Raw genomic sequence first — 24,165 nt, forward strand, 5'->3', positions numbered from 1 at the left:
ACTGTTTGCAGAGAAAGAACAAACTAAATGCAGGTAAAGACAAAGAGCCAGAGAATGAGGAGCCAGGATTAGAAGACTGCCATACTTTGAAGCCAAGCAGAGCAATTCAGTTAGAGAGAAGCAGATTGAATCAGTCAGCCTGGAGGAGTTTGAGCAAACACCAGAGTTGATTCATCCAGTGTTCAGAAAGAACAAGAAAGGGTGAGTCTATTCAGCAGTAAGTCTCAGGGACTGAAAAGATTCCAGGACTAAGCCTGGTTAGCAGATGGAGACAGTAAGCCTCAGAGACAACAGGAGAATGAAGGTATCTTTTAGCTGTGCTGGGGCATCTCATTATGCTTATCAGGTAAGCACAGCACGTGGCACAGTGGGAGGGATTAGCTAGTTTTAATTTGCTACTCAAAAACAAAACAAAAATATCCCCCAAACCACAGTATGTGAAGGTTTGAATTAAGATGCTACCCATAGGTTTATATATTTAAATACTTGGCCCAGAGTTGGGATTATTTTGGATAAATTAGAAGTACGGTTTGTTTTGTAGAAGGTCTATCTCTGGGGGCAGACTTTGAGGTCTCAAAAGCTCACACCAATCTCTCTGCCTCAAGCTTATGGGTCAGATGTGAGTCTGGAGCTACTGCTCCAGGTCACACTGAATTCTTGACTCTGAGGTGCAGAAACGATCTGCAGAATACAACATTCTGCAGAAACTATAATGTTGAATATAAGGATTCACACGCATTTGAAACCTTAATATATACCAAGCAATTTATGTATATTATAAATAAGTTAAAAAATTTGGGGCCAGGGAGATAGCGTAGTATGGCAGAAGGAAGTGACTCTAATCCTGTCCCTCAGATATGCATAAAAATAAAGGCATATATACACACCCCCACACACACACACACCTAACCTTGGTGCCAGTGAAATGACTTTGGGTAAAGTGCTTGCTGACTACACAACACATGTGGTGACGGGGTCAGGTGTCCTTTGACCACACAAATTGCTGTCGCATGTATAATATACACACATGAAGTAAAAGGGGGGGGCAATAAAATAAAGGTGCTTGCTACTAAGCCTGACAACCCGAGTTGACTTGAAACTCCATGGTTTGGAAGGAGAAGCAATTCAAGCCTGATGTCTTCTGATGCAACACCACACCGTGGCAAGTGTGCACACACAGGAGATGGGTAGTTTTCTAAAAGATTTTAAAAATCTTATTGATTTTTGTGAACTTTACATCATATACCCCAATCCTACCAATTTTCTCCCCATCCCTTCATACCTTACCCCTCTACCCTTACAAGCTCCCCTGTAATAGAAAAAACATCTGCTGGAAGCCATGTTGTATCCGTGTGTCCCACAGAATACCCTTTTATCCACACAGCTTTGTTTGCAAATATTTACTGCAATGACCCATGCATGGGTCTGGTGTAAGGCCTCTGGTGGCTTCTGTCAATACTGGAGCCTCACTGGATATCCCGCTGTTGCCTTGTTTCAATGGAGAGCCTGTAGTTCTCCTGATGGGGTGGAAATGGGGTGGGACAATTGAAAGCTCTGAATCTGATCCTGAGAGGTATTAGAGTTGGTCAGCTCTCCTGCTTTCAAGTCCTTTGGGCTGGCGGCAAAACCAGGCCTAGTTTTATTCTGCTGCCCAAGTGAGGTGCAGGGCCTGCTCTCCTGCATGCTGCAACAGGTGAGGGACATCCGGTCTATGGTGAAGGAAAAGGGCGGGAAAGCGTGTCTCATCAGCACCACTGCCCAGCAGACAAGAGGCAGAGCTGGGTGGCTCTCTTGAGACACAAACCTTGGGTCCAGCTTACTTTAACTCCAACATCCAGAGCCAGCTCTACCCTGCTGCCCAGGTGAGGTGCAGGGCCTGCTCGAGTACTACAGCCAGCAAGGGACATGACGAGCTCTCCTAGGATGCCTAGGTGAGGGGTAGGACCAGTTCTGCACAGCCCTCAGACATCCACGTGGCCCTGGGTGGTGGGCCTCACTAAGGAGTCCACTGGCCCAGATGTGGCTCCCAGTGTCAGCACAGGCCAAGACCCCACCATGGTTCCAGGTGGCATCACTGGCTCCTCACACCAGGCTGTTCTCCACTACCCTCCAGTCTCTAGTTCTGCCTCTCTTCGTTGTGTCCACACCCTCTGCTTCTCCTTCCCTCTCTTCCATTTCTCCACCGCTATGTGCTCCTCTTGGTGGCTCCCAGGGTCTCCGAGTGTCTGGGATCCTCTCAGGAGTGACTGCAGGAGTGCTATGCCCACTCATTCTTTACGGTGCCGTGGGACAGGATGGTCTCAACCATGGTCTGTCCACCCCACCCCCCAGGCCTGGGGAGAGGATGAGACTGATGTCCATCTCAGGCTAGCTGCCTGTCTGGGTCCCAAGGCACCAGTCTGGTGGTTGTTTTAGGCTCGCTCCTCTACCAGCCTACCCAAGTGGTGATCTGTCCTGAGCTCACTCCTGCCTGGGACGTCCTAGGTAGGATTCTTCTAGTCTTAGGCTTGCTTCTAGTCCTGGGAGTCTGTCTAGGCCTGCCTGGCACCAGAGTGGTGGTCATCACAGGCTCATCTTTTCTCAGGGAAATGTTATCTCATCCAGAGATATTCAAGGGTCAGAACACTGAAGAAAGATATATCCCTTCCCCTGCCACCTACTGACACACATGTGGAACAGCAGCTACAACTGCAATGCCTGGGCCTCCAGGGGCAGGAGAGATGGGTAACATTTTAAGAGCCATCTTACACTTGAAAGACAAGGAATTGCTATTGTTTCACTTCACAGAGGAGAAAACTGAGCAGTGTCTTTTTCATTTACTTAGGGTTCCGGAGAGATAGCAAGCAGAAAGACCCCAGAGCCTGCGACTCTTCCAGTGTTACAGTGCTTCACAATTAAAAACACCCCAAGGACAGGACAAAGAGTACCACAATGAACAGAGCAGTGCAGAGGAAGGTGGGCATTGGTTCCTCACAATCTCCTCAGCTTTAAGACAGCCACCAAGAAAGACATTTGTAGAAACTTGACCTTGTTTACAGAAACATTTTACTTTCTATGTTTTATGAATTTAGGAATGTTGTATGGGAAACACAAATGGTTCGTGTATAATTTGGTGAAGTACCCAAGACCCCTCTATAGACTAAGAAAATGCACTCTTTAGTCCCACATCCTCAGTGAGACCCTCACGTACATGTTAGAGGAAGCAAGCACCCTGTCAAGTGTGACACCGCAAATACTCAGTGACGCGGCCTTGAAGAGGTCTGCCCAAAGGATGTGTGCATGCCTCCTGGCATTTCTAGCTACTGGGACTTTTAATATGGTTAAAAATCACCTGTACATGGAAACAAATCTTGACAGAAAGAAAGCCAGCTACAGGAAGGCAGCAGTTAAATGGTGCCATTGACGAAATAAAACCCAAGGAACTTCTGGAACGCTGCTTTCCTTTCTTTTTTCAATCTTACATCTCTTGGATGACACCAAATAAAAAATATATAAAGTTCTTTAAAGCCGCAAAGAAAAAGAACTCACCCATCAAATACAAATATACTATTTTATTCTAAGGGAATAGTTTTGTGGTTCCTGCAAAGAACAGAGACAGTTAAAGACCAAGGACGGCAGGACAGGACGAGCTCAGGTGCTAGTTGTTGGGTTTTTTCCCCTCACTCCCCATAGAGGGCGAAGGGATCAAGTATAGTTTTACACAATTTTAACAAAATAAAAAAGTAAATAATCTGACACAGCAAACAGCTATACTCATGAGGAATGACTGATGATCAACCAGATTTTAAATTAGTTTAGGGGTCTGAAGCCCCTGCACTAACATGCAGCTGGAGCCCTGATACAGTCATTTATCTGGGTAAGTGGTTGTTCTCTTAAAAGATACATTTTTTTTCTTTTTGGTATTTTATAACAATTTATCTACTAAGCTAACAGTATTTGTTTTTCATACAACTATAGATGGGAAATGTTAGTGTTTACACAAATCAAAACTGATACAGCAGGACTGGACACCTGGTGTTTCTGATGGTTTATTTGTGACTTATCAGACAGGCCAACTCCCTTCCTCCAATCAATCAGGGTTTGGAAGGAAGAAGTTTCCCCATCAGAAATGACAACACGGATGGAATTAATCATACAGACTGGGGCAGATTTACTTCTTTCACACAATTCTTAGTAACAAAAAGGATATTTGTTACAAGCAGAGGGACGAAACCACCAAGTACACAATGTCAAAGGCCCATCTTAAAGTTCTGTTGTATTTAAGTGACTTTTATTTGTTTAAAAAACAAAACAAAACAAACAAGTTGCTACTCCCACCTATAACATGGGACATACTGAAGTCTTTTAAGATGACACTTTGGAGAAGCTCATGACTTCTCTCAGTTCTGCTGTAAGCTCAAATTAACTTCAATTAAAGAAGCTCAGTAATTATCCAACATTATTAAAAAGCTTGATTCAAAAATTTGTAGGAAAGAAACTGAGAATGGAGATGAGGGAGACAGCCTGGTGATGTCACACCTATGCCTTGCAATCCTCGTATAACTAAGACATCCAGAGTCTGGAGAATGCAGTAAAAAGATTGCAAGGATGTGTAAAAGTCAATCATCTCCTAACCCAGCCCAAGTTCCTAACTTTCAAGTTCCTTGGGGCAATAAAGTCAACTTCCAAATGCTTTGACACAGGAACCTACTACGTCCTTCCCTACCACAATTTGGACAGCTACATAATACTGTGTCTTTGTGGGATCACCCACATTTGCCAGAATTATGGAGACAGATTATTCCTTTTGAAATGACAAGGGCCTCCAGAAGCTGGTACAAAGGACCAGCGTCATTTGGGAACAGGAAAATAGGACAAGGAAGAAAGGCTTCCATGGGAAAAACTGGACACAAAGGGAGGCCCCACTTCTGCACAGCACAGCTGAGGCCAGGAGACAGCAGCACCCAGAGAAGTGGGCATTTTAGTGGGCTTTCTATAAATACTTCAAGACATCATGGCCTAATGGGCTCCACAGATTTTTCTGTGCACATAATTAACTTCTGAAATATCATCCTTTTTACCTTAAACCACCCACAGCTGAGAAGGCAAGACCCTAAGTGAAAAGGGGCTCACTAACAGTAATGAAGGGCATGTTCTCTGATGTGAGGGGCCTTCAGTTAAGACTAAAGGCTTCTGTCCTCACATAAATAGGTTGGCAGTGAAAATCAATCCAGACCACTGTCTTTTTATAAAACTGTATTTACTGGATCTTCTGTCCTCACCTGATGCCACTCTCAGCTGTGCTCTGGTCTCTGACTTTCATGGACAGCTTGCTCAAGTAGCCTACTGCAGCTAGGGTCTCACTGCAAAGCTATCCCTCTCTAACTAAGGTTACCATGGTAGAATTTTATACAACAGTTTTCCTTAAAAATATTCCATAATTTCTTATTCCCAAAGAAAATAAGATTATGCACCACTCAGAAACGGGTTAGTCTTTCTCGATGTCTATGAACCCTCCCTGCCAACTCATCCCACTTCTCCCTTCAGGTTTCATTTGCAGCCACACTACGGCTCAGAAGCCGCCTGTTTTTCCCACCAAACAAGCAAGTCAAGAGGACTTGGATTTCAATATCTTTCCAACAGCTGAGTACATTCACAGCTTGGTGCATACCCAGTGTGCATGAAAATAGGAACTTTACTTCCATCTTAATCTGATAATTCAACATCAGAGTCTTCAGATTTGGCTTTGGCAAGTTCTTCATGTACCTCCCTCACCATGAGAATTCGAGTCAACATGGTGTCCAGGGTTCCAGGGTCTATGGGGAATGTGGAGTACCACATGGGACTGTTAGGAACACAGGAGCGCTCAGGCTGAAGGTAGAACACATCACTCCTCTGCTTCACACTTTCAGAACTATCCAAAGGAGGAAACAAGAAAGAGAAAAGTTGAGATCAGAACACAGGAAATACACATCATCCTTTCTTAGCTAACAGTTTTAAACTTCTCCTCATCCTGTCTCACGTTGTAAGTAACACCAGAACCACAGGGGCAGACAGGGATAACAGGCATTTTCTCCTCGGAGCAACCCAGAACCGAGCTGGAAGTAGTAGACGGTGACAAAGAAAAGCACAGCCAGGTGTGTGGGGCAGACACCAGAAGTCTTAACACTTGGAGGTGGAGAAATGAGGATCAGGAAGCTCAAGGTTATCCTTGGCTAAAATCAAATTTGAGACTAGGCTAGGAAACATGAGGCCCTGCCTTAAAAAAAAAAAAAAAAAAAAAAAAGCATAAATCAGGAACTTCGCTTTAAATGGACCAATTTGCATAGGTCACTGATGCTATTATTTCTTTGACCAAAAAAAGTACTTTTAGTGTGAGTCATATGTTACAGTCACTTATTTTAATTCAAAAGTTTAAACTCTGGACTTAGACTGTCTGTGACTAAGGGGAGAGTGTGCCCCCAGCATGGGGACGGGCCTGTTTAGATGCTAGCTCTTTAAAATACAAAACTCAATTGCTTCAAAGCTTTCCTCTCCTTGAAGGTTTAGCCAAAAAGCCAGCCTCAGAATTTGTTTTCTAAACAAAAAATAAATCACTATAGATAAGACCCTACATACAGGATAAAAAACAGTACTTCAGAAGGTCAAGTGAAACATGTTTTTCCCCTTTGGAGAAATTCTGGGAGAAAATCATTACGATAACATGGCTGGCTCCTTAGTCCAAATCCAGGCTGATGGAAGGATGGAGAAAATATGGAAACAGAGGCAGACCCTGCCTGTGTCACAATCCAGTCCCTTCAAGTTCAGACTGTGCTGGGCGATGGGCGCGCTGTACTCAGAGCACAGACAGACCCCTTACCATTTTGACAGGTAAAACTCATAAAGCCGAACAGGGCATCTCAGTGGGTTGTCAGTGTTCTCTGCCATCTCCACACCCACTGGAGCCTCCTCATCTTCATTTCGTTTCCTCTTGCCAATAGTTAGTTTATCTTGAGACAAAAAAAAAAAAAAAAAAAAAAAAAAAAGATTTGTATAAATGCCAACATCCCTAATGCTCTTTGCTTCACAGCCAAACTCTCAAACTCCAGCTATTTCATTTATTCAACAGTATTTGTTAAGCAACTATGCGCCAGTGTTTTGTTTATATGCTAAACAATAGGCTTGTCCTGTAACATGTATGTTCCCTGTTAAACAAAGAAGAGTCATGTGACAAAAATGACCATGCTGGGGTATGTCCTCATCTGGAGTTTGGCTTTCTGGGTAGATTGGATTGGTACAGGGCTCATAAACCAAAGCATTTATGTGGATGTATCCCTCCTCTTGGGTACTAGCACAAACCTAGTTCTTGCTCAAGTTCCCTCCACTAGTGTATTCTAAGAAATGGTATCAGAGTTATCATTTGCTATGACAGGACTCTCTAGGGGCTGGGCTGTGAGATCGTGCAGGGTTCGGGCACCAGGAGGAGGCTGCTGCTTCACTGCTTCTCACCTGTCCATTCAGCAAACTAAACAGAACTCTATGTGGACTTAAGAGACCAAGCCACTCTGTCTGTGTGTATGCATGCATGCCACACTGAAGTCAGAAAATAACTCTGTAGCACTGACTCTCTCCTAGCTTTACATGGGTTTCAGGGATCAAATTCAGGTCCTCAGGGTTAGAAAACAACCACTATCAGCTAATGAGCCATTTTGTTGCCCCTCCATTTTAGTCTTGAGACAGGTTCCCTCTCTGACCTGCAGTTTAGTCATATAATACTACATTGGCTGGCCAGCAAGCTTCAGGATCTACCTGTCTCGGCCCCTTCAGTACTGAGGTCAGAGATATACATCATCACTGTTAAGTTTTACAAGAGAGCTGGGATCTTAATCCAGCTTCTTGTGATGCACTTTAAGCACTATTATCCACTGAGCCACAGCCTCAAGCCATTTTTTTAAAAAAGATGTTTTTGTTTTTATTTTACGTGCATGGGTGTTTTGTTTGCATGTATGTTTGTGCACCAATTTCATGCAGTGCCCAGAGGCCAGAAGACATCAGACCCCTCTGGAAGCAGAGTTACAAGCAGGTATTAAGCTGCCATGTGGGTGCTGGGAATAGAATAGAGACAGTGCTCCAACCACTGAGCCCTCCAGGTCCCCCTAAGCCCGGTTTTATAATCACTCTTAAACAAATGGCTTAGGGCTCTTTCTCTCCAGCTATGAGCATTATTGCTTTAAAATAAACTCACTCCAGCTTCCTACATAGAGAACCCTTACAAGCTACTTTAAAAACAAGCTGAACTTATCAACACTGTCAAGTACTCAATCAAAAGTGGAAATGACTGTCTCTCCTTCCTTCACTAATATGTAAAAGGACAAAGCAGACCTTCAGGAGGAGAACCAGGCCTGCAACCCCAGCCCTGAGGAAGCTGAGGAGACATGTGGCTTCAGGGCTGGGGTCAGCTTGGGAAATACAGCAGCTGAGTTTGGGCCAGCATGGGATACAAAGTGAGATATCTCAAAAAGCAAGAACCAAAATAAAACTACAAAGTGGATCATACAAGCACCAAGCTACAGCCCAAGACAGACACCAGGGGAAAGGGCAAGATGACTGCAGTGTTTCTAAAGCTAAAGAAGTACTGACACAAGCTCATACGGATACGCCAACTATTCATAGACCTTAAGAGTTAGAAAATTGAAGTCTTGACATTTCAAGTATGTAATTTATTCTTAAAAGTGTTTACTCAATTGGGAGACCTTAATATTGATGTAAATTAAGAACTTCTTTGTGTGTATATGTGCGTGACACGCATAGAGCTGTAATCGCAACTCTCAGGAAGGCTGTTTTAAAAGGATTACGAGGTCAAGGTTAGACTGAGCTACTATATACTAAGACAAGGCTTAAAAACCAAAACCAAACACAGTCCAAAAGTTTAATTCTAGTTCTAAAATATCAGTATTTTTCAGATGTTGAGGACATGGAGGCACTTAGTCTGTTTCTGAAACACATGATCATAATCCATTTACTGAAGCTGCTACTGCTGACCCAGGCCTTCAGTAGAGAACAGCAGTCTACTTTAGGCAGCTTCTAAGTTCTTTCAGAATTTTAGAACTGACTAAAAGATGCTAACTAAAACAAGATGTTCCCATCATAAACAAAAATCCCAATAGATTAAAAGCTAAACATGTTTCTTTTAATTGTTAATTGTTGACTGATACCTGGAAACAGTGAACTCATCACCAAGGTTATAGATTTGAATACTCTGATAAGTTTTAAATGTAGATTATTGGTGATCTACCCAACTAAATCAGGGGGCACTATACAATTAAGTCAGCATTTCTAACTTAAGTTAATAAAATTACAATGAACCAGAGTCCTCTCATTTTGGAAGCTTGTAACATACTTGGAAGCAGAAAGGTATTCACATGCTAAAAGCAAGTTTCAGTGTGTCCTCCAAGACCTTCAGTGATAACCACCTTTGCACTTCGAACAGAAACCTCATCTGTCAACAACACACCTGGCTCTGACTCTTGCTTCTGTAAAGGCGGGAAGAACCTCAGATATGTCATCTTGGTGCTGTACTTCAGAGTCCTGGTCCGTCTCATCACATGGGCAAAGGAAAGCTTCAAGTGCTCAGTAACATTCTTCAGTTGGAAGTATTTGGTATTGAAAAAAAGGAGGGTGTTTAACAGGACAATGGGCGAGTAGGCGCCCAGCTGTTTACACTCCCACAGATGCTCTTCTTCAATTCGGGAGAACATGTAACCTAGACAGGGTGCAGAAGCACAAAGAGCCACGTCATCTCCGACGCCACAGAGGAGCATAGTAGGACGACGACTAAGTCCTGCTCTCTCCCATCTCTTCTCTGCAGGCAAACAGAAGTGGCACCAGGAAGAAGAGCACCCCAGCTACAGACCCCAGTCCTTCCTGAGAAGGCCACTGTCTCTGAACAACTTTTTGTTGTAGAAAGCAAGGAACCATAAATAAGCCTTATTATTTTTAGACATTTGAATTTCATGCAATTTTCATATTACAAAGTATTTTCTTCAAATTTCCAACCATTTAAAAATACAAAAACGGGAGGTGAAAGGGAGGGACTAGGAGGAGAAAGATGTGATTAGGATGTAAAGTAAATAAATAAACAAAAACAATGTAAAGAAAATTAGCTCAGACTACAGAACCAAGAAAAAGCCAGATGTGGTCCACAGAAAGTTATGCAGCTACTGTCCAACCCATCAAGTTCACCGTTAGTCAGTTTCTGGTGTTTATCTACTGTCACTGGGGAGCACGTGTCCCTCCCTCCCATTCTTAACCTGCACTAACAGCCATACCCCTCAGGATTGATTGGAATCTGTATTTAAGAGGCCAAGGTCTTAAGGAACTGTACTGTTCCTTGTAGAGGATTCTCCATGTCACTCTGTTGCTGCTTCTATATTCTATTCTTGGAAGATCATCAATGAACATGAGTTTATTACTTCCATATCTATGCCAGCCACCTCTCTGTTAAATTCATCAAACCAGCATGTAGCTCAGAATGCTTCAAAGGTTATTCAGAACTCAACAGAAAGGACATATTCATGTGTATTATGCTAACTTCTCCAGGCATAGCCTGAGAGCAAGGGTGAAGCACAGACCTTCCTAACGACGTTGGTTAAAAACTCAAGGATAAGGCAAGCACAGATCACCAGCACTTTGAAGATCTATGCACCACAGATGCAGCTGGGGTCTCCGTAGCACTGCTATCAGGAGACTACTAGACAAAACAGTCCTAGAAATATAACCATAATTGAATATATTTGAGTTGTTAGTATCTCTAATCTACACTGTACTTAAGTTTCTAACACTTACTTGAGACAGTTGCATTTTACTAAAATGCTCAACAATAAATCTAAGACGTTCTCCTTAAAAGCTGAACTGTATTACATCAAAACAGATTATATTGCAATATATGAAATGTTAAAAATCAATTTATACAAGTATATCATAAAAGAATTAAAAATAATCCCCTTACCATTAGGAAGTATTGTAGGCTCCCATATTTTCAAGAGTTTGGTAAGTTCAATCATAAATCTGGAATAGGGCTCCGTAAAAATGTTATCTATTCTACCATTTTCAAACAGGTACTAAAAGATAAAAGGAAAACATACTGATATAAACAAAGTTCAAGTTTAGAAAACATTTTAAGAAATGGTTTTGTCCCTTAGTGACTGCCTTTTCTACTCCTGTCTGTCCTACACAGCTTCTACACATGAGACTGACAGCTAGTGCTCAAACCAGGGTAAGTCAAAGGTTCCTGCATGGAAACTGGTACGACACTTGGCACTGAATTTGCTAAATAAAGTTCTTAAAAAAAAAAACAAAACAAAACAAAAAAACTAAAAACAAGAACCGAATGCAGGTAATACTACTCTTGTAATGACCCAGACTCTGTCATTACAAGAGCCCACAACAATCTGTAACTCCAGAGGGTTCAAACTTCCTCATCCGTGGTCTCATGAGCAAATACAGAACACATACAAACTCAGACACACACACACATACACACACACCTAAAAGACATAAACTAACTTTCTAAATAAGAATTTTTTACTTTGATAACTCTGATCAATGCATACTTCAGAACTGTCCTATTCTGATATGTACAATGTGTTTACAATGTGCTTGCTGGGCTTCTGTCTACCACACTACTTACACTAAAATTCTCCTGAAACAATACAAACTCAACTTTAAGGGCTTGGGGGATGGGGTTGGAAGTGGTACTAGAGGCTTGGCTTAAGTGGTTAAAGCACTGACTTCTCACCCAGAAGACCTGTGTTTGGTTTCTAGAATCCACATGGTTGTTCACAACTGTTGACACTCAAGTTCCAGGGAACCCAATATCTTTTATCTTCTCTGGGTACCACACATGTACAAGGTACACTGACACCTTCATGGGCAAAATATCCATACACATAAAAGTAAAATAATAAAATAAAAGCATATGGGGTGGGGGTAGAGAGTTGGCCTTGCAGAGAACCTGACACCCACATAGTGGTTAATAGCTATAACCCCAATTCTGGGGATTTGACACTCCTGTCTGGGCCCCCTCACAGTTACACATGCAAGCAAAAAACCCATATGCAGGACTGGAGAGATGGCTCAGCAGTTTAACAGAACTGATTGCTCTTCCAGGTCTTGAGTTTAGGTCCCAGCAACCACATGACGGCTCACAGCCATCTGAAATGGGATCTGATTGCTCTCCTCTGACATGAAGGTGTACATGCACTCACATACATAAATCTTAAAAACAATCAAACAAACAGAAAAAACCCATATGCATAAAATAAAAATATAAGTAGACACTAAGAAGGAAAAAGAACCTTAGGACAATCACAGCTCTTTAACACTTGGAACTACATCTTAAATAATCCTTGTTTTTTGGGAGAGTAGGTAGGGGAGAAAGGGTCTTTCTCTATAGCCCTGGCTAATTTCCCATAACTCAATATGTATAACATACTGGGAACTCACAGAACTCTGCCTGCCTTTCAGTCCTGGGATTAAAGGTATGTACCAGTAACCCTAACCTGAAAGGGTCAAATATTAGAAATATCACAGAATAAGAGATAGCCAGGTGGTGGTGAAGGAGGAACTCACACTTAATCCTAGCACTGACCACTGAACTCAACCTCTAGCCTCCGTTTTTTTTAAGGGTCTATATATTTAATTATTTATTACAGATGAGTACACTGTAGCTGTCTTCAAACATACCAGAAGACGGCATCAGATCCCATTAGAGATGGTTGTGAGCTACCATGTGTTTGCTGGGAATTGAACTCAGGATCCCTGGAAGAAGAGTCAGTGCTCTTAACCACTGAGCCATCTCTCTAGCCACTAGTCTCTGTTTTTGTCCTTTTAACAAAGTCATTTTCCCAAGTTAAAAAAATAGGAGACAGACTTTAAAACTCAGCTAACAAATCCAACTACCAGTAAAATGTAGGATAGTTTAATCTTACCAAGTATACATTTTTAAATATATTAATACATATGAAATGCACGGTTTTGAAGAAGTCTCCATCCTGGGTAAGGAATGAGTTATGAATGTTAGTCCTTGCCACTCCTATTCAACACTGTGTTGAAAGCCTGAACTAGAACTATGCCAGAGAAAAATCACAGGAAATAGAGTTCAACATTACCTCTCCTTTCAGATAACAGGTTCAAATACCATACATGCACTTACAAGAAACAAGTGGTTAGAGCCAACATGTGAGCTCAGCATGCTGTGGGATATAGACAACACAGTTCTTTTTCTTTGAAAGAGTAATGAACAACCCAAGTAGGAAGTTAAAAATCAAACAAACATCCATTTATAAAAAAAATCATAAAGATTAAAATACTTGGACTAGAGATCAGCCCAGCAGTTAAGAGCATACATTGCTCTACAAAAAGAATGAGTTTGGCTTTGCCCCTCTACCGTGTGTGTATGTGTGTGTGTGTGTGTGTGTGTGTGTGTGTGTGTGTGTGTGTGTGCATGTGCATACCACAAAGTAAACTAATTTTTTAAATGTATTTTTAAAATATATTTAATGCAAATTATGTTTTAATTTGCATTAAATAGAATAAATGGACATGATTCTGTATACTGCCGATAAGGCAACAAATCGCTGTAGATCTAAGTAGTAATCTCAAACTATCTCTATGCAGGCTGAAGAGAGGGCTCAGCTCTCACTGCTCTTGCAGAGAGTTCTCACATGGCCATTCACAACCACCTGCCACTCCAGTCTCAGGATGCCCTGAGCATCCTGAACATCCAGATGAGATATCAATCCTGGGTAAGTTTCCTTACTCAATCTCTTACCTTTTATTTTGTGAAAAGAGCTCTTGAGGAATCTGAAATGCACTGATTCTATTATGTATGTCAGGGCCTACCCCCCTCCCCAGTGCTGAGAGGTACAGGCAGACACCATGCCAGCTTTACATGGGTTCTGAGGATCTAAACTCAGGTTTTCATACTCATACAGCAAGTACTTCCATGACTGAGTCTCCTCTCCAGCCTACTGTTAGTAGTCTAGGTTCACTCCAACATTACCTACAACAACTGAAATATGAAGCCAACCAGTGTGTGTTAAATCTGAATGTGAAATGTTCCCATACACTTGTGTGTCTGGAAATATGGCCAACAGCTGATGGGTACTGTTTGGGAGGTTGTGGGACATGCGGCCGACCAGGCAGACCTTTGGTTTTTAACACCCTTGGCCCAGTTTCTAAACGGAACTGTCTAAGGGGTCAGGGTGAAAAGAAGCCATAAGCTCCCACTACCACACTTTATCACAGAGACTGCAGACTCTGAAGTGTGCCAATATAAACTTTCCTGCAAAATTACTGCTGTCAGCTATGTTGTCACAGTGATAAGAAAAGTTAACTAATACCCCAGAGATGCTCCAATATACAAGGACACATGCTCCACCATATTCATAGCAGCCTTATTTATAACAGCCAGAAGCTGGAAAGAACCCAGATGTCCTTCAGTAGATGAATAGATACAAAAATTGTGGTACATTTACACAATGGAGTACTACTCAGCTATTAGAACCAATGACTTTATGACATTCCTAGGAAAATGGATGCATCTAGAGAATATCATCCTGAGTGAGATAACCCAGTCACAAAAAGAGCAGACATAATATGCAGACACTGATAATTGGATACTAACCCCAGAAAGCTCTGAATACCCAAGAAACAACTCACAGATCATATGAAGCTCAAAAAAAAAAAAAAAAAAAAAAAAAAAAGAAAGAAAAGAAGAAAAGCTAAAAAGTAGTCCTTCATAGGAAAAAAACAAAAACAAAAAACCAACAAGTGTATAGCACCCACTCAGAGTGGGGCACACATAGACCTTAAATCATAATAACTCAAGAGCTAAGAAGATAGCCTTGTGGCAAATTTTGGTATTTAAAAATCATTATGTTTAATCTATATACAACCAACTTTGACTATTTCCATGTTACGTTTTGTTTTACATGTAGTTTATGCTTATGGTAACTAGTAAGATTTCAATGCATACTATCAAACTTTTTTAAAAAAATCAAGTATTGACAAAAATATATTTATATAGTTTTATGCCAAAATGTTTTTAAAAATCTGTACATGTATCACTCTTTTAAAAATAAGATTGTAAGAAAAGAAAAGTTAACTAATATAATATGCATAAACAGCTGAGACAGCAGGTGGTACCCATATACAATGCAATACTATCACCCTTTAAAAGAGTATGCGGGCATTTTAAGTAAATAACATGGATAGACTCAGAAAATATTATGCTAACTGAAATATGCCCAGTATAGAAAGGCAAACACAAATGTTCTCATTTTTTTTTACATTTATTTATTCTCTTTTATGTATCTGAGTACACTGTAGCTATCTTCAGACACACCAGAAGAAGGCATTATATCTCATTACAGATGGTTATGAGCCACCATGTGGTTGCTGGGATTTGAACTCAGCACCTTTGGAAGAGCAGTCAGTGCTCTTAACCACTGAGCCATCTCTCCAGCCCAAATCAATTGTTCTTAACATCTGCACCATAAGGAAATTCTAAAGGCTCAAAGAAATAATTACACTTGATCTGCAATGTGAATTTGTAGATACTGCCATTTAGGTGCTGGGAACTGAGTCCAGGTCTACTGCAAGAACATCAATTTTTTTTAAAGATGTATTTATTTATTTTATGTATGTGAGTACACTTCAGATACACCAGAAGAAGGAATCAGATCTCATTGCAGATGGTTGTGAGCCACCATGTGGTTGCTGGGAATTGAACTCAGGACCTCTGGAAGAGCAGCCAGTGATCTTAACCACTGAATCATCTCTCCAGCTCCTTGTTCATCATTTTTGCTTTGCTCGCTCTCTCTCTCTCTCTCTCTCTCTCTCTCTCTCTCTCTCTCTCTCTCTCTCTCTCTCTCTGTGTGTGTGTGTGTGTGTGTGTGTGTGTGTGTGTGTATGTCTATCTATCTTAAAGAGATTGGGAGAGAGGGATATGTGTGTATGTGTATACATGTGTGGGTGTGTACATGTATGCCCTGGATGTCAGGTATGTCCCTGCATTACTCTGCTTTATTCCCTTGAGATAGGATCTCACTGAGTCTGAAACATGATGTTTCAATTAGACTGACTTATCATCAAATTCCAAGGGTCTGCATGTCGCCACAATCCAGTGCTAGGATTTCAGGCCCATCTGGCCATGCCTCTCCTGGACTGAGGTACTGGGGATTCAAACTGAGGTTCTTAGGCTTGTTAAGCAAGTGTTTTATCCATCCACCAAGCCGTATCTGCCCTGACCCCACCTTCACCCCATCGCCCACCCTGTCCTGCTTCACTTAGTTTTTATTTAGCACAATAGGGTCCATACAACTTGTTTATTTCAGTAAAATATATCCTTTAATATCCCCTCCTCTGCGAAGGATGTCCTCTAGATTATTTTTAATGTCTCCCTCCCTCTCACATCTTTCTCCTCTTCCCTCCCTCCCTCCCTCGTCCGTCCTTCCTTCCTTCTTTCTTTCCTTCTTTCTTCCTTTCTCTTTCTTTCTTTCTTAAGAAAGAAGAAAGGATCATGGGAACTTTGAGGCCAGCCTGATATACATAATTTAGCTTCAAGCCTGCTGGGTTCCTAGGGACCAAATCTCAGGAATTGCTTCCATAGCAGATGCTTTACAAACAGCATCTCATTCCTCTAAATTTATTTAAAGCAGAGAAACATAAAAAATTATATATTAATGCAGTATAGGTCTCTCCCATTTTCTCTCAGATAAACAGAAGCATAGGCACACATAGTAAAGCAAAGCAAAAATGATTGACGAAGAGCTAGAGATGGTTCAGCAGTTAAGAACAATTGATGTTCTTGCAGTAGACCTGGATTCAGTTCCCAGAGCCTAAATGGCAGCTCACAATTGTCAACTGTCTATATAACTCCAGTTCCTGGGGATTTACCAGACCTCCTCTTCCGATTCCTGTGGGCAAAAGGCAAGCACGTGTGCCTAGGAAGAAACTAAGAACCTGTGGTAGAGCAGTCAGTGTTCTTAATTGCTAAGCCATCTCTCCAGACTACAAGCTACTTACTTTTGGCTTTTTTTGAGACAGGTCTATGTAGTACTGATTGTCCTAAAGTTAGCTACATAGACAACATTGGCCTTGAACTCAGAGAGATCCTCTTGCCTCTCTACCTCCTGAGTGCTGGGATAATAGGTATGTGCTACCCAACTTGGCATTTACTTTCGTAACTAAAAACAAAAATGAAAACACCCATCTTGCTTAAAGAACAGTCAGATTAGTACCACCCAAGACAATTAGCATTGTACATTTTATTCCATGTTATAAATTCATGTCACTATGTCATTATATAGTAATACATATGATACTTTGTTTTAAATGGAATCTCCCCATGTAGTCTAGGCCATCCTTGAACCTTGAGATTGCAGCATACACTACCATATCCACATTCTAACTTGTAAATAACCCGATTGGTTAAATGATATGCTCAATTTTATGATCACCCTCTATGAACACTCACACTTGGTGAGTACTAACTATATCCAGTAACTAACAAACATGTCAGAACTTAACTGTAATGGGTGACTTTTGATTTATGACTATGTTAATTGCTCCCAAATTTGTAATCCTACTGCCTCAGCATCTCCAGTACTAGAATTATAGAAGCATGAACCAAACCAATCTTAGCTGTACACAAATTTTGAAGAGATAGTGGATAAAAATTTTCTAAATAAAAATTAGGGAAAAAATGAGAAATCATTCTTAAATGCTATCTTCAAATTGCTGTAGGAAGTGTGCACTGCCTCTAGCTGCTAAGACTCTTACCTGTAGCATTCTTATGAATAACTGACTGCTGCAAATAAAAGCATCCATGGATTTATCATTTTACTTTGTACTTCAAAAGTGCATATAGAACATTTATAACGTGCAGACAGTCACAGCTGCTTCTAGGTAGACTGCTATTTACATGCCTTTTGTCTGTGTACCTGTTAAATACATGACCCCCATGTCTCTTATTCTACCAATGTTCTCAGTTTAAATTGAGGCAGTTGTTCACTAAAAAAAAAAAGTTTAAAGCAAAACTAAATGACAATATACATTCGTTTTCAACTTAATTCAGAAGTTCACTCATATGACGAAACCACAATCAGATATGTAAGTTACTGAAATTGGTACCTGCTGAATTCCAAGGCACAGGTATAAGATGCTGTCTGGGTCATACTTTTCACCATTTGGTCTCCGCACCTCTTGGATAAACTGGCATAAGCCCAAACTCAACTCAGAATAAGTGCAGGATAGAATATCTTCCTTCAGTTTCATAGAGCGGACTGTGAAAAAGGAGAAAACACATCTGAAACATTAACCTTAAAAAACAGTAAGACTACTGTTGACTGAATCAACACCAATACCACTGTGCCCTAAACACTGTATTGGATCACAAAGACATTGTAAACAAATTATGACAGCACACACCCATAAGTCCAAGTTCTCAAGATGCTGAAGCAGGAGGATTCTGAGGACTAGGCTAACGTGGACTACCCAAAAAACCCTGTGCAGAATTAAAAAAGCAAAAAAAAAAAACAAAAACAAAAACAAAAACAAAAACAAACAAAACAAAACAAAACAAAAAACAAAAATAAACAGAAAAAAGAAAACCAAAAAACATATCCTGTTTTTCCAGTAGAGAAATAAAGACGGTTTACTGCATATGGTATAACAGGCATTATGTGTGACAGAAGTCGTGTTTAACTAGGACTCTAAGAAAGTAAAACCCCAGCACTGAGAGGAAGAACCAGGCAGATCTCTTTTGAGTTCAAGTCCAGCCTGTGTACACAGCCAGGGCTACATAGTGAGGAGAGGGAGACAGAGAGAACAAGAGAACACAGACTGGTAACATTGTTTTAGATTACCAAGTCTTGCTGTGATAGTCCCACTCATCTTTTCTCTTTCTCCCTCTCTCTTTTTTTTTTTTTTTTTTTTTTGAGATAGGGTTTCTCTGTGTATCCCTGGCTGCCCTGCTCTGTAGACCCGGTTAGTTCGAACTCAGAGATCCATCCTCCTGCCTGTCTCTGCCTCCCAAGTGCTAGGGTTAAAGGTGTGTGTCACCACGGCCCAGCCACCACTCCACTTTCATTCCTAACCATATACCACTCACACTTTGTTTTAAGTTTGGGTCTAAGTTGCCAAGGCTAGTATGGAACTTGTAAACACAAATAATCTTCATTCCTTTGCCTCCAAATAGCTGAAGATACAGGAACTACAGATAAATTGCACCTGATTTTCTCTGTTTTCTCAATGAAGAAAGCTATACAACAGGGAAATGGTTACAAGCACAACCTCCCAAGAAGAGAGCATTTACATACCCTTTAGAACACAAAGGTTAATACTTGATTTATAGAGACTATGAGTCATCACAGCACAAAGTATCAACCAACCACCTGCTCTGATCAGAACTGGGAACTCCAAGGCCAGCAGACTACTAGCAATAAAAGCCAAAACCTGATAAGTCACCTACTTGAAAGAGAAAATGTATAGTTGGAAAATCTCAAGCCCAAACCAAAACATATAAACAAAGAGCAAGAAATGAAAGCTTATGCAAATGTGAGTCAAGGTGGCCAAGCTCCATCCCAAGCAAACAGCAGGCCTTGGAAGTGTTGTTCATGTAGTTCTGGCTTTCGAGTCATAAAGGACACAGGAGTGAAGGCTGTGATTTCCTCGGCTGTTAAGGAGAGAAGCTTAGGTCAGGCATGTGGAAGGGGAGTCCTTTCCTGAAGGACCAGAGAGGCCATTTTGTAAAGCTATGAAAGTAAAGCCTGGATTGCACTGAACATGCAAGATGTTCAAGAATGCCAGAGCCGTTATAACTACAGATAGGAAATGAAATTACCCTGGGAAAGAGGAATGTGTATTGATGCAAATAAAGCTGGAAGGGTGGAGACATCAAAACCATTTGACATCAGACAGAACTATTGGATTCAAAGTTTGCCCTGCTGGGTTTTAGTCTTGCTTTGGTCCAGTATATCCTCAGTGCCCCCTTTCTTTCCCTTTGAAACATTAATAAATATTATTTGTCAATGTACATCAGAAGTATATAATTTGCTTTTTGATTTTACAGATTACATTTAAGAGACTGTCTTGAGTCTCAGAAGACTCTAGAATTTGAAAGAGGGCTGAGACTGAAAGACCACAGGACTTTTCAAGTTGGACTGAATGCATTTTGGATGATGGCATGGCTACAAGCCTATAGAGACCAGGGGTAGAATGTGGTGGTTTGAATGAGAACAGTCCTTACATGTTATATTTGAATATTTGGTCCCCATTTGGTAGTACTGTTTAAGAAGCATTAGAGGATGCAGTCTTGTTGGACAAAGTATGTAACCAGGAACAGGCTTTCTAAATACCCATGCCTGCCTGCCACCACCATATTGCCTGCGGTGATGGTCATGGACTCTGACCCTCTAAAATGGTAAGCCCCAAGTTAAACTCTCTTTTATTAAAAAACAAACAACAACAACAACAACAAGCAACACCCCACTTCATCCATACTAACTCTCCTGGTATACAAGACAAAGTAATAAAAAACAAAATACAAAAACAGTCTAGATTAGCATATGAAATCAATGAAAAGTGAAAACTTCTGAAAGTCTAAAAGAAAAAGTCATATAGTACATGAGTGTTATTATTATTTGACTCCAAATGGTTAAACACTGAAATAAAACAAACATTAAAAGACATTATGGATCTTGACGCTAGAGAGATGACTTAGCAGAAAGGAGCAATTGTTGCTCTTGCAGAGGGCCTGGATTTAGTTTTCTAGTACCTAAATGGTAACTCACAGCATCTATAACTCTAGTTCCAGGGGATATGACCTTCGCTTCTGACCTCCTCAGCCACCAGGCATGCAGGTGGTGCATATACATAAATGCAGGCAAAACACAAACACACATAAAATATATCTTAAAAATTTTCTAAAGCCATACGGATTTCAATGGCAGGGATTATTTCTATAGAAGTAGCAAGTTTTTCTTGGTATTTTTTGTATCCAAAATATCATAAAATCCTTACAGTTTAATACAGTTTATTATACAGACACACTAGAATTATTTATATGCTTAAAATTAAAATTAATTATATGTGCTTTATAAACTCAGTATCAGTTGCATGCATAGTAACATCTTTACAACTGGGGATATAAAATTAATCACTTTCTTAAGACTCAAAATCTTAAATTTTAAAACTCAATTCAGCACCCTTTCTCTTTTGGGAGGACTTGACCTCACTGTGCAGCTGAACTCTTGATCCTCTTTGTAGTGCTGAGATTAGCACACCTAGCCACATTTGGTCACAAACTTAAATCAACAATATTATTAGGGGCTGGAGAGATGGTTCAGTGGTTAAGAACACTGACTGCTCCTCTAGAGGATGCAGGTTCTCGTCTCAGCACCCACATGGTGGTTCATAACTGCCTATAGTACTATTTCTAGCAGATCCAATGCCCTCTTTCTGGCTTCTGCATGCACCGGGCATGACATGTTCTACATATATACATATAAGCAAAATATTCAGACACACAAAAACATTAAAATCCAATATTAAAAATAACTTAGAGCAAAGAGACAGAAGTAAATTTTACCTTTACAGCCTTGCTCTGAGGATTCTTGAGAGAGTGTCTGGTCTTGAGCACCTCCTAAGGAGTCTGAACAGGGACTAGCAGAGGCATGTTCCCCTGCTGATGAGGCAAATGAGACAGGTAAATAACAAGAATCAAGTGGGATTGTGTAAAACCAATTTCCAATCGTCTTTGAATACATTTATAACTTTGATTCTATTTCTTATATCCACACATCGGAACACAATGTATACTGAGTACTTACCCCCACACTTTAGATCTCCTTGTTCGTCCTTGGCATTTTTCCATTGAACCCAGTTCTTCCAGGCATTCACCCCATACATATACTTCAGCGTCATTCCAGACACTGAACACCCTTGCAAGGCTCCTTGAATAAGACTCCTGGGCTCCACAGGTACTACAGACTTCTTCCTCCCCTGTGAGAATTCCAAAATTCAACCTATTAAACTTACTTTGAAATTTTCAAAGTCCAAATTTTCACAAATACAAAGAGAATAATTGTTGAGTAAAAAAATTTTAATTATAAAGATTCAGAGTTCAGGGCTGAAATGTTTTTTTAAATAATCTTGTTCATTTAGGTGTGGCACTGCACACCTGTTCCAGTACTTGGGACGTGGAGGTGAGAGAATCAGGAAAGTTCAAGATCATTCTCAGCTCCATAGAAAGTTCAAGGCCAGTCTAAAGGATATACAGGACCCTTTCTCAAATCTCCAAAAACTTATTAATCTAATTTATATGAAAAAGAAATTACTACAGTAATTACCAATATTTAAGAAACTGAGATATAACCATTATCATGTGTTCTGTTATTAGCCCTCTTGAATAGGTTATATTCCGAGCTATAAATAGGCCTCCATAAATCCTTCACACAAGGATCAGATTTAAAGCCAATACTAGAAATATTCTTCCCAAATCATAACTGGTATACCTGTAAATATTACATAGAACAAGGAAGAAATTACAGCTACAATTGGAAAATCCTAAAATATTAAGTGAAAATCATAAAACCCTGTGAGGAAGTACTATAGATGCAGATGTCCAAAGTACTGACAAGCTTTTGCAAAAGTGAAAGAGCACTGTTGTGCAACTCGGGCAGAACATGTGCCCAGCATGAGTGCAGCCCAGGGCACTAGCCCCAGTAAAGTAGGAAGGAAGGAAAGGAGGGTGGGAGGGAGGGAGGGAGGGAGGGAGGGAAGGAGGGAGGGAGGGAGGGAACAGAAATAAAAAGCCTAAGAACTACAACCTACACTTTCTGTCTTAAAAATATTCAAGACTAGCCATGATGGCACATGCCTGTAATCTCAGCACTGGGAAGGCAGAGGCAGGCAGATTCTTACAATCTTGAGGCCAGCCTGATCTCCTCAGTCAGGTGAAGTCAGCCATGCCTATGTGGAACAGTTGGGGCTAACCTGGGTTCTATTGAGACCTTGTCTCAAAAAAGGAAAGAAAAAGCAAAACAGGAATGCAGCCTAGTGATAAAGAGCTTGTCTAGTGTCTAACCACCCTTGGGTTCAACTTCAAACTCTGCAATAAAGTCAACAAAGGAATTAAGGAATGAGTCATACGAGAAAACTCCTGATTGAATAAAGGTATTATGCCTATGTTAAAAAATATACAGGTTTATCATTGAGATTATATGTGTAATCTCAGCTTTTGGAAGGCAGAAGCAGAAATACTGTTGATTTCCAAGGCAACCACCCCCCCATACACACACACACACAAAAAAAAATAAATAAATAAAATAAAAGAATATCCCATTCTTAAAAAAATACACAAACAAAACTAACAAATAAAAAAAAAAGGAGTAGAAGTCATTGACAACCACAATTCACCATGCATCCCAAAATGGATGTGTGCAAAGACTAAGATATCCTGCCAAAGATGGTTCACAAATATGCCTATAAAAACATGTTTACTAACCTTTTATCACCAGGAGCAAAGCAAACAAAAAAAAAAAAAAAAAAAAAAAAAAAACCCACAATCTATGAGACAGGTTAAAATCCACACATGGCAGATATCATAGTGCTAGCAAATATCATGGTGATTACAGACTATATTACACTGCTTTTAGAAATGTAAAACAGAACACCCAGTGTGGTAGTTTTTATAAAGTTAAAAATATACCTAGCATAAAACCTAGTAACTTTATTTCTAAATATTATTCCTCAAGAAAAAAGAAAGCATATGTCTGTGTGAAAATGTACACACTAGAGTGATCCTAACAACTCTCTAGATAGTCCAAATTTGCATCACTTCTTAGGCAGCAACACAAATTTTGGTCTGTTTTTATGCATGTTGCTCAGAAACAAAAAGGATGGATGAACCCCAAAGGCTCTCTGCTGTCAGAAAAGCTAAACTAGGAAGACAATACTGTATAATACTATTCATCTGCAATTTCAGTAATGTCAAACAGAACCATTTTCCAATTTATATAACAGACTGGCTACTGTCAACATCTGTAGATAAGACTAAGAAATTTTCATACGATTTAATTGTTCATGGTTAGCAGTGGTTGCACAGGGATCATTTGTCAAAACTCACCAAAAGTATTTAGAACT

General features: G+C 40.4%; 1 protein-coding gene across 2 annotated transcripts in view; it reads right to left on the reverse strand.

Annotated features, from left to right (window-relative positions):
* Nucleotides 1–3,578: 3,578 nt before the first annotated feature.
* The window catches only part of ZMYM4 (zinc finger MYM-type containing 4), a 99,477-nt gene continuing 78,890 nt past the window's right edge, over nucleotides 3,579–24,165 (reverse strand). For both annotated transcript variants that reach the window (XM_080921565.1, XM_080921564.1), the window contains 7 exons: nucleotides 21,852–22,023; nucleotides 21,611–21,706; nucleotides 18,154–18,305; nucleotides 10,967–11,078; nucleotides 9,473–9,721; nucleotides 6,839–6,968; nucleotides 3,579–5,893 (listed from right to left, as the gene is read on the reverse strand). In XM_080921565.1, coding sequence (XP_080777691.1) covers nucleotides 5,686–5,893; nucleotides 6,839–6,968; nucleotides 9,473–9,721; nucleotides 10,967–11,078; nucleotides 18,154–18,305; nucleotides 21,611–21,706; nucleotides 21,852–22,023 — 1,119 coding nt within the window. In that variant the 3' untranslated portion in view covers nucleotides 3,579–5,685. The remainder of the gene's footprint in view (nucleotides 5,894–6,838; nucleotides 6,969–9,472; nucleotides 9,722–10,966; nucleotides 11,079–18,153; nucleotides 18,306–21,610; nucleotides 21,707–21,851; nucleotides 22,024–24,165) is intronic.

This window comes from Micromys minutus (assembly GCF_963924665.1).
Source record: "Micromys minutus genome assembly, chromosome: 9".
NCBI classification, from domain to species: domain Eukaryota; kingdom Metazoa; phylum Chordata; class Mammalia; order Rodentia; family Muridae; genus Micromys; species Micromys minutus.